Raw genomic sequence first — 11,297 nt, 5'->3', positions numbered from 1 at the left:
CTAGAGACAGTTTATCATATTTAGCCATCTAAGTACGAAAACACCTGAGATGTTCGTTTTCATCAACATTTCTACCATTTGTCTTTTTTTTTTTTTTTTTTTTTTGCGCAACACTTCCCCACACTGATTTTATCAGGACAGCTTATTAAGTCATTCTGATACATTCATGTGCAAATTAAACCTCTTTTCCCCCCCAGGTGCTGTTTTAGATATTAATGCATTCAGACCCATTCACAAAGCTTTATACCAACTGTAGAAATCTGAAAATAGCAGTCTCATTTTCACAGAATTAAACAGTCTAACCAAATACGAATGTGAATATCTACAAAAGAGCTAGCAGTTGCCACATTCATTTGTACACCTGTGCAAAATCATTGCATGTTTAGTTTTATGTGTGAAGCGGAGATGAAATTTTGACAGCTATACTGAGGCGTTTATGCAGGAACCCAGAGTTGTGCTGGTGTGGTCAGATGTACCACAGATATATGAAGCGTGACTGTTTTTCTCATGTGCAGAGCCTTGAAAATATATTTATACACCCTCCCCCCCCACATTTATCACATGCTGCAGTTGAGATGTTATCTGATAGGACCACAGAATAATAATAAAAAAAAGATTCAATCAGTTTTGAAATTAAAACCTTAATAAAAGTGGTTTTAATTAAATATACTTTTTTTTTATGTTTTTGTTTTCTTAGCCCCCTTTATTCACGAATCTCTAAATAAAATCCAACCACGTGACCCATTTATTTTATTAATCAGAGCCAATCTGAGTGGAATTTCTTATCCAGTTTTATTTTTAGATTTTTAATTTTAACATAAATATCACACAAAGACATGAGAAACTGCAATGAGACCCATCAAGAAAAGAAAAACAAAGAAAAGACATTAAGGTTGTTTGATACAGGAGATATTTATTATGACTAGATGGAAGATCAGATTGTTTGATAATTTTGATGTCTTAAATTTAAAAAAATACATAAGATTTTTGTAAAGAAATAGAGAACAAAATAAATAAGCAACAAGAATCGAAAAGTTTAATTTATTATCCAAAACAACACAGGATCCATATATCTTTGGTGTCAGCCTTTATTTTTAAATGTTAGAGGATCTGTACAGAATAAAATCTTCATATCGTAGTTTTTCCAATATCAGTCAATCAAGTTTATTTGTATAGCACATTTCAACAACAACACAGTTCAAAGATGGGTTTTTTTTGTTGTTGTTTTTTTACATCAAGACAAAAATAAAAAGTAATAAAAACATCATACAGTCACCAATTGAGAAAACCAGAAACAAACATTACATTTTGTCATCAATAGACATCATATATATTGGTAAATATTTAATTTATTATGGTTAAAAGGTAACTCTAAACAGGCGGGGGTTTAGCCTTGATTTAAAAGAACTCAATGTTTCGGCTGTTTTGCAGTTTTCTGGAAGTTTGTTCCAGATTTGTGATGCACAGAAGCTGAAACTGGGGAAAAACTCCACCTGAGAGCCACTTAATGTCGATATAAATCCAGCAGTTCTGTTTCTGGCTGTGGAGGTTTGTTGGAGAACAAACAGCATCATGAAGATGAATGAAGTCAGAACGCAGGTCAGGCAGAAGGTTGATGAACAGTAAAAATAATAAAGAGATATTTTATATGGTCACAAGTCCAACATGTGTAAGAAGATTCTCAATGCATGTCAGAAAGAAAGAGGATGTAAAAGATGAAAACAAAGCAGAGGTTCGTCTTCCTGCAGTACAGCGACCGCAAGAGCTAAAATGTAGGCGTTTAGATGATGTGTCGGAATGGCCCAGTCAAAGTCCAGACTAAAAAAAAATGACAAAAGTGCGAACGAGTTTGATAGCTATAAATCCCAGCTGACAGCGCAGAAAAGAGCAGCGACAGACGAAGACGCTCCGGACTTGTTTTGGACCTCTAACCCACAGGCAGGACGCGAGGACGGACCCGGATGAGCGCCACCTGTTCGTCTGTGAGCCACAGCGACCGCAAGGGACAAACTAGTTTCTCAAGAACACCCAAAACATGTCCAGAACATGCGCAAAAAAACAAAACCAAAAAAAAAAAAACCCTGTTTGCAACATAGAAGCACATGAAAATAAAGAGAGCGAGAGAAACATGTGTTTCGCACGCATGTTCTCTTGCATACGTGTGCTGCAGGCCGAGAGGAGCCAGACGAAACGTTCTCACCGGCTCTCTGTCTTTTTTTTTTCTTTTTTCCTGAGCTAAACCACAAGAATGCTTTGAGGTCTGAAGTTTGAACTCACCTCTGCTTTTTTCAGTTTGAATGCACTTCCCCTCTTAATCACGCTGATGCGTACGAACAACATATCTTGAAGAAAAATGAGAGTGGGGTTGCGGTCGGAGGGGGGCTTCGGCGTGTGGAAATATCTTAATTTCACCACAAAAAAATCTCTTAACCCTTGAGATCAACAGAAGAATGCGAATATCTGATCTACTTTTGACCGCAGGCCCCAGCTGTTTGCTCTGTTGCTTCTTGTGAGTCGGTTACATGAGCTCCAAATTCTGCTGTGGTCTGCAGACAGGAGAAAATGCTTCCACTGCAAGGTGGGAGCTCCTGACTTCATTTATCGTGGGGACTGAGAGACGACATCCAGCTGGGGACCTGTAGGAACTCCAGAGGAGACTGAACTTGGACTAAACTCGAAAGGATAATAAAAACATCACTGCAATGTTCAAAGCACCGTATTTTACGGACTATAGAGCGCACTTCATAAGCTGCACCCACAAAGTTAAAAAACAAACAAACTGGAAACGCACATATAAGCCGCAGCGGGCTATAAGCCACTGGTATCTCCGTCGCTCTCAGTTTTCCACAATCTGCTATTAAGAGCGCAGCCCTGCGTCTCCAACGCCGAACCATGGATTCGTTCACAGTTTACATGCAGCGACTATCGATCTGAACGACCAGCTCGATAGCCTTCAACTTAAAAGCTGCAAAATATGAACTTCTTCCTGATGAAGAGGTATGAGTTTGAAAACATTTCTCCGTTGTGCCTGCTGCTAGCAAGTGCTTGTTCCAATTTTGACTTCCAATGGTTCACTTCCTGCTAAAGCGCCCCCTGGTGGTTGAAGAAAAATCCACAGAAAAGCAGTATGTTTCAAAACGTGGGAAAAAAAGTAGCGGTTTATAGTCCGAAAAATACGGTATTAATGCTGCGTTCCAGTTTTACTCTGAACTGCGAAATCCTGACTTCTCAGTCGGAAAAATCCTGACTGTTACGTGTTCCCAATCCAGATTTCCCACTGGGAAACTGAGAGCAACTCCGACTCCCCCCCCCAGTTACAACTTTGCGTTTCAACATGGCCGCTCCTCGCATCAGCAGTAGTGGTGGTGGGAAACGTGTTTATTTTACAAGACACGTGGTAAAAGTACGCCTAAAAATCAACGTTACATGTAGCGCCCTGAAACGCAAAACTGAGCAAATTCAAACTGCTGTTTGCTTAAATTACGTTTGAGGGCGTCGCCATCTTGAAATCCCAACTTCTTCACTAAGAGTTTCCACTTCCCAGGTAAGTGGAGCGCAGCGTAAGACTCAGCTGAGGATTTCAGAGGGTAACAAGTGACTAACAAGTTGCTATTTTTGGCTAGAACCAAAACCAAAACAATCTATACCGAGATCATCCTTTACCCAACCATTGGTACGGTTCCAAACGAACCCTACAGCAGATTATTTGCGTTGCTCTGATACAGCAACCAGGAGAATACTGAAAAGTTTTTCAAAAAGCATGAAGCCTTATACAATTCTCGGGATGTCAAAAAAATCTGTTCATTTTGCTTGAAACAGCGACCAGAAAAACACTAATTTGTGGATAACATCCTCTGTGTTTTCACATGCAGTCTGGTTGGGGGTCATTGCTCATTTGAAAAACTTCTTTTTGCCCAATGTTTAACTTCCTGGTTGATGTCTGGATATGTTTCTTTAATATCCGTTCATTACGTTTTTCTTCCCCAACAATTTGAATTGTTTTGTGAAGCACACCAGTCCCTCCGGTTGCTTTGAGATTAAAGACTTCACAGAATCTTTAGCTTTTCTCCTGAGGTTGATTTGAACATTTTACACCAAAACTTGTCCCATCTTTGAAATGCAGAGCCCGTTCTGGTCCCCGTGACTGTCTGAAGGACATAATTGTGTGAAGAGATGAAACAATTATAAGTTAGGGATGTGAAATGACGCCCAGGGATGAAGCAGAATCTCTTCCTTAAATTTTGTGGGTTAACCAATCAGAAAACAGCATATCTGAGGAAGGTAAATCTAGATCAAGTCGAAGGTTGTGAATTAATCCAGAAGCGTACAAATCCATAGCATCAAAATCTGGGAATAAAGATCTCAGTGGATGCAAACTTCTGAATTTGATGAAATAAAAAAAGAATTCGGTCTCATTTTCTTGCCATTTATCAAATAGAAGTAGTTTAGGTAACCCGAACAGAAAGCTTTTAGTCTAATTTAATGTTAGAAAGTGAGAGAGAAAAAAAGGATTTCCCTTTTTTTACATAGAGTACGCCTGAAAAATATGGGTTCAATTATATACACGCATTTCATGTCTGCCTTTTAGTTTCTGTGATTTGTCTTATGTAATCCTTGAGGCAATCGTCCTCCCTCCAAGCAGCCGAACTCAAAACTCCACTCCAGAGCTAATCAAAACATTCCCTTTCTGTTTCCCCTCGTCTTTCCGCTGGATTCCATCGTTCCTTGCAGCTTGGCTCTCTGGAAATTTGAGAGGAATTCAGTGCAGGAGAAAGGCGGACCCTCCAGGGAGCGACGGGCGGCTTCCTGTGTGTCCAATCCAGAAAGTGTTTATCAAGGCTTCATTAAACCTGAGCAGCAGTTGAAGTGAGATTTTCCCATCAGACTGGGCGCTTTTCAGAGTGATTAAAAACATTTCAAAACGATCAGGCATGAAAATCATACTCCACGCTTTTAGTTATTGGAAAAACGCACGATTCTGCCACTCTGTTTGACTCAGGGGTCAGCAGGAAACGGCTGAGCTTTGATCACCAGCTGGACGCTGCTGTTACATAAACGGTCATGAAGGAGGGATCAGGAGAAAGAGGGATTTCCTCTCGGGGAAACTTCACTCACTCTTACAGAAACACGGGAAAGCTGCGGTCGGGAATCTGCCTCCTGAAGCCRAGGTGAGGATCACTAACGTCCACTTTGTCTGGGTGATCAGTCTGTTAAGCTGCAGGTGCGAAACTGCTGCATGACACCGACATGAGGATTGGTTTGAAAAATAAGAAAATAAAACAAAAAACTATTGAGTGGGAAAGGGAAGCGGCAGGAGGTTCCTTCTTTAAACTTTTAAAATCTTGGTTTGATAACATAGCTGCATATATGGGATTTGTCACAGAAGACTGCTGTTTAGGAGATGCGTTCAGTAAAAACAACAACCTCACTGTTATGTAATGTGCTGGTGATGAACACCGAGCAGCCATCTGTGTTTCAAAGAATCTCCACAGTAGATTTATGGTTCGAATGAAATGATAAAAAAAACAACAACACGTTTTTGGGACGAGCTGGGTTAGCTTAGTTTGAGCAAACTGCAGCAAAAGTTGAGTTTTTATAGTCCAGGCTCTAACTAAATGAAAGGATTCACCCAGAAGGGTTTGTTGTTTGGAAATAAAAAAAAAGAAGTAATCCATCCAGCACATCTGGTCATGACTAAAACAAGTTGCACTCCTCCTTCTGTGCGGTCGTTTGATTTGATTCAAGTAAAAAAGTTCCTTAAATCCAGTCGTTTCTGGAGGACAAACCTGTCCAACTCAAGCCAAATTATACAGAATCCATTCCAGTGTGTTAAGTTTCAGATTGAATGAGGTGAAGTCTGGTTTTATGTTCATTAGAAAGCAATATGTCATCAGTTGATCGTCTTCTTCTTTCATATTGATAAAAAGCCACCTATCTTTGCAGCGATGCCTCCTCCTAATCAAGCATGTGGTGACAGAAGAGAGGAAATCTTTAAATTTTAACAGAACCAGACTGGACTTATGTGGGTTGACAAGAGACGTAGCAATAAAGAAAACAAGAAAAAAAAAAACAACAACAACAATGATGCAAGGAACCAGGCGTACTTTCAACATGAAAGAAAAACAAACTTTATATGACGCAGCCCATATGTATTAGCACATTGACGCAGCCCACATCAATGTGCTAATACAGCCATTGATGTTTTTTGGGCTTAAGTTCATCTTATGGACTTATTTACATTAATTTAACTTAATTCTTTTGCTTTTGCTATGCCAACTTACTTTTTTGTGTTCATTTAACTCAAAACTTACACTAAATAGTTGAATCAAATTAATTGAATTGCTTCCATAGGTAACAAGCAATTCAATTAAGTTTATCCAACTTAATTTAAGTTTAACAAATTCAGTATATTCTAATCATCCAATTCAATTTGTTAATTTTATTTAACAAATTTATTAAGTATGTTTAAGATAACAGATTTAAGTCACTCTTACTCAAATCATTTATTTTCTTCCAATAAACATTTAAAATCTCTTTGTCTTAATTCTACAGAAAGTCAACCAAACTTTTAAGTAGTTCCAAACTAAATATTTTGGAAAACTCTTTTTACAGTGTCCTCTAAATACACTCTAATTTAAAAGTTACAAATCTTTTCCTTAAAGGACCTTTTTGCTTTGACTTTACTTGAAATAATTAAGTTCAATATTTGTATCCCACGTCTGACCATGACTCAAGCTGACCAGGGACAGATTCCTGAGTAAGTGACTGTGGCTCTGTGGGTAGAGCAGTCGTCTTGTGATCGGAAGGTTGTAGGTTCAATTCCAGCTTCCTCCTGCCGATATGGATATTGGTGTGTGAATGTGACTCTAACTTTTGTTTTCCTGGAACTATAGAAATGTCTCATGAAACTCAAAAATATGTTTTCAGAGGAGAGAAATCCTGTCTAGATCCGATCGGTCTGAATACGTATGATTTTGATCAAATACTCCAGAAGATTCCTTTAAAAATTTGTCAGAATATTCCTTTAATGTAAGGTGGTTAATCAGCTTCCGATGCCAGCGTCATCAGCCAGCATCAATATTGTCTTGCAGTACTCACACTAGACACAGGGGGCAGCACTGATTCCCACTGCATTGACACGCAACACGCAACAGATACTCTTTTAGTTTGCGCATGATTTTTGTTTTTGTTTTGTTTTCTTGTCATGTGGCGCCCTCCTCTGGCGTGCCGCCCTGGGTGGATAGACGTCAAGGGTTTTGGAAACCAGGACCAGTGAAAATAAAGAAAAACATCCTCCAGACTAAATACCTTATATGTCCATATTTGAACTTATAATCTTGGAATTAGTTGTTTGGAAAAGATGCGGAAAGACTTTTCTAACTTCTTTCAGTCTTCTCCTTTAAGTTAGTTGCTGTTTATTCGATTTATTTACTGCTATTCCTGATTATTTGTCTTTATAAAACATTAAGGAGGACGCTTTTGCTATGCCAAAAGCGTCCTTTTGGCATTTTGAGGATTATTTTCATATTTTGATATGAAAATAATCCTCAAAAACCCAAAGTTGTCCATCTGCGTTTTTTGTGTTATTACATCAGGTAAAAATCATCCTGGAAAATGATTTAAATCACATGTGTCAAACTCAAGGTGCGGGGGCCAAATCTGGCCCACCTTAACTTTTTATGTGGCCCTCTGGACTCTAGAGGGAGACATAAATGGCACCGTCAAGATAACAGTATGGTTAAATATTGTTTTATTTACCAAATCAAAGCAGTTTTTATCTGTTTACTGCCAAATTACATCAATCAGTCCCTCCACTTTTCACGAACTATCGTGGAAATTCACGCAAGATCAATAAATCCCTACATATTTTATACGGTGAGTAATACAATGTCACATTTCCCATAAGTGCAAATATTTCAAAATTAGCAACCACAAACACTTGATTTTTATTGCAAAAAAATCCCCCAAATCAATTCCGAAATCCTGGAAGGACTGAAAAGATGTTCAATATTGCTTAATTTTAAGAATTTATTTATATTTTAACATTTTGTTGACAGGTTTTAGCAATCAATTATAACACAACCAGTGTTCTGAAATATCATTCATGATCTTGATTTGGCCCAAAATCAAACAGAGTTCGACATGCCTGATTTAAAAACATTATTACAATCTCAGATCGATTATATTTATGCACACGGTTATGACGTAATCATGTGCTAGAAAGTGTCCTAGTCTCTCTTCATTCAACCTGGCACATAGTTGGAAAAGCCTTTGTTTTAATTATTATAACTTAAGTGATATACTTTTAAGGACATGCAGCATTTGTCTGAAGCTAATTATTATGCATTCCTGTATTGTAATTGTATTTACAATAATAATCTACATATCTCTGCAGCCTTACGGACAGTCATGTTGGGTGTCGTCCTCCTCCTGCTCTCCTCCTCCTCCTCCTCTCCTGGGGTCACGGTTCCTCCTCCCAACGCTCCCTGCAGTAGATGCTGTGACCACATGCCGCCAGCAGAGGGCAGCGGAGATCCTCCGACACGGGCGGAGTTCGGCCAGGTCCCGGAGATTCGCACCCACATCGACATGACTATACTGAAAGGTGACTTGTTGCAAACGTGTTTTTTTTCCTTTTTTTTCTTTTTCTTTAAAGCCGGAAATTAGAAATGAACTCAAAGAGAGTATTCCTCCACAAACCTGATTAATCAGGATTCACATATCCTTCATACGTTATTGGGGGTAAACTCAACAAAATATTTGATATTTACTTGCAAAAAAAATTGGAAACCGTGCACTTCATATTTATGTGTCAATTTGTGTTTTTCTACTGCATAAAATCCTAATCAGACAATCAAGTTTGTGATTTGATTAAAATGTGACAAATTAATGTGAATATGTTTTGCAATGTAGTGCTTACTGTAGAGCCAAAAATCCTTTGAGTTTATATTCATTTAAGAATGTAATTTTTAAAAGAATTGCAATATTTGAACTTCTGATGTCTTTAATAGAGAATCTACAGGTTTAATTTGAGGAATAGATAGAGTCCAGTTTACAGCACATTTCAGAAACAAAGCAGTTCAAAGTGCTTAACATCACCATGTCATAATGCAGTCATTATGAAACAGGCAGTAAATATAAAATGATCAAGGAAATACACATCAGATATGGTGCTCAATGTTAAAGTTACTGCTAATCAGGTGTGGTTTTGAGCCCTGATTTAAAGGAACTCAGTGTTTCAGCTGTTTTGCAGTTTTCTGAACTTTTGTTCCAGATTTGTGGAGCATAGAGACTTAATTCTGCTTATTGGATTCATGAGTAAAAATGAAGCGCCGACCGGTTCCCCACAGCTTGCCGAAACTTCATTAGACGAGTCTCGCGTGACCTCCCCGTGACCCCGTCTGCTGCAGGATGTTTTGTGGGTTTTCTTGGAAGCGCTGCCTTGTTTAAAAGCCGCCCACAGAAGGACGTGTCCCTGTTTTTTTTGTGTGCGTGTGCGGATTTGTTATTACGACTTGGTTCATTTTCCTGCAGGAATGTTCACTTTCAGTGCTGCTGATCAGACAGATCAACCTCAGGGTAGATTCTTTTCAGAAATGAAAGCATGTGGAGCTGATGGAGAGCAATAGAGTCGGTTTCTATTAGCCTTTGCTCTGCATTTGGTTTTTCTTGTTTTTGTTAGTAAACCTTAAAAAAAAAAAGAAATTTCCTTCACTTTTTTCTCCAATAAAGTATTTTTTATGCATTCTCAGTGGGTCTTAGCAACTAGTTGTTCAGTTGCATGAGTAAAATGTAACTGACTAAATGTAACTAAAAAGACACAGACACAAATCTGCAGTGTTTGTTGGTTTCAAAAGTTTTATATTGAAACATTTGGAAAAATGTTTCTTTTGACTTATTTTGATATTTTGTATTTATCTTATTCATATGAATTATTTTCATTTTGGCCTTTAAAATACATCTGATTATGTCATTTTTTTTATTATTAAATGACTGTTTTGGAGTAGCATTTTTACTAAATACTGTTTTTACTCTTAATTTGTTGGACGGCTACGTTTTACTTTTACTTGGGTAAAAATATGTTCAACTTGAGTAAAGTTGAACATATTTTTATGTTCAACTACTCTACCCACCTCTGGTCTTAACGCCAACCTCACTCAGGTGACAAAGGAGATCGTGGGGATAGAGGAACCCCAGGGAAAGTTGGACACGAAGGCCCTCCAGGGGCCCAAGGCGTGGCGGGGTCAAAGGGCAGCAAAGGCCACGCGGGTCCTCCGGGAGACCCCTGCAAGCTTCCGCACTCTGCCTTCTCCGTGGCTCGCCGGAAGTCCCTGCACAGCGACGACGCCTACCAGGCGGTGGTCTTCGACACGGTCTTTGTCAACCTCGACGGCGACTTCGACATGTTACTGGGGAAGTTCCTCTGCCGGGTCGCCGGGGTCTACTTCTTCAACGTCAACATCCACACGTGGAACTTCAAGGAGACGTACCTGCACATCATGCAGAACGACACGGAGCGGGCCATCGTCTACGCCCAGCCCAGCGACCGCTCCATCATGCAGAGCCAAAGCGTCATGCTGGAGCTGCGGCCGCGCGACGCCGTGTGGCTGCGCCTGTTCAAGAGGGAGCGCGAGAACGCCATCTACAGCGACGACGTGGACGTCTACATCACGTTCAACGGATACCTCATCGAAGCCGGCGAGGAGTGAGAGAAACAGAGGGACATTTCGGTGACGCGTTTTGAAAATGGAGTTAATTTGCTTAAGTGTTCACGCCGTTTTCACATTTTGCCAACTTACAGCCTCAAACTTCTCTAAATCTCGCGATAAAACAGTAAAATTTTTCTTGCCTGGCATGTCTCAACAAAATGTGCATCATAACGACTAAAACTCCATCAATCTTCCGTGTTTAAGGAAATAATTCCTTCAGCAAACGAGTATTTTTGGCATAGTTTCTAGTGTAAATATCCTCGTGCACTTAAAATTAAGACAAAACTAACTTTTCAGCACCACAGAGGAGCTTGTTTTACGTCATTAAAATATTAATATTGATGAAAATTTTCTAGATATAAGTGAAATAATCTGTCAGTGGAACAGAACATTTTACCTGGACAAAATCTGTCGCCAAGGTGATGTACAGTACTTGTTTTTCTCCACCATTTTGATCTCATCTCAGCAAAACACCTTCTCCTCTGTGTTTACTGTGACCCTTACATGTGGTTTTCTTCTCCACACATCTATATTAACTATATTTATCATATTTTGGTAACATCCAGTCTAACAAACAGGCTAAACTCT

The 11,297-nt window shown here is 39.1% G+C and overlaps 1 protein-coding gene across 3 annotated transcripts; it reads left to right on the top strand.

Moving 5' to 3' along the window:
- The first annotated feature begins 4,814 nt into the window (after nt 1–4,814).
- c1qtnf6a (C1q and TNF related 6a) lies at nt 4,815–11,025 on the top strand. 3 transcript variants are annotated; one of them, XM_008415600.2, is made up of 4 exons: nt 4,815–5,168; nt 6,718–6,757; nt 8,396–8,605; nt 10,162–11,025. In XM_008415600.2, exons 3-4 carry the CDS (start codon nt 8,410–8,412, stop codon nt 10,707–10,709), a joined length of 744 nt encoding a protein of 247 aa, XP_008413822.1. In that variant the 5' UTR covers nt 4,815–5,168; nt 6,718–6,757; nt 8,396–8,409; the 3' UTR covers nt 10,710–11,025. The 3 variants fall into 3 exon arrangements, with proteins under 3 accessions (XP_008413822.1, XP_008413821.1, XP_008413820.1); XM_008415599.2 differs by lacking the exon at nt 6,718–6,757 and having other exon boundaries at nt 4,819–5,168; XM_008415598.2 differs by lacking the exons at nt 4,815–5,168; nt 6,718–6,757 and adding an exon at nt 6,818–6,850.
- The last annotated feature ends 272 nt before the right edge of the window (nt 11,026–11,297 follow it).

The sequence above is a fragment of the Poecilia reticulata genome, linkage group LG8 (assembly GCF_000633615.1).
Source record: "Poecilia reticulata strain Guanapo linkage group LG8, Guppy_female_1.0+MT, whole genome shotgun sequence".
Classification (NCBI taxonomy): domain Eukaryota; kingdom Metazoa; phylum Chordata; class Actinopteri; order Cyprinodontiformes; family Poeciliidae; genus Poecilia; species Poecilia reticulata.
The sequence above is the reverse complement of the archived record's forward strand: the minus strand, read 5'-3'. Positions and strand labels throughout refer to the sequence as shown.

Coding starts and splice junctions, on each gene's coding strand:
- c1qtnf6a (XM_008415598.2), top strand. Junction 8,606..10,161: donor CGACATGACTATACTGAAAG/GTGACTTGTTGC, acceptor AACCTCACTCAG/GTGACAAAGGAGATCGTGGG.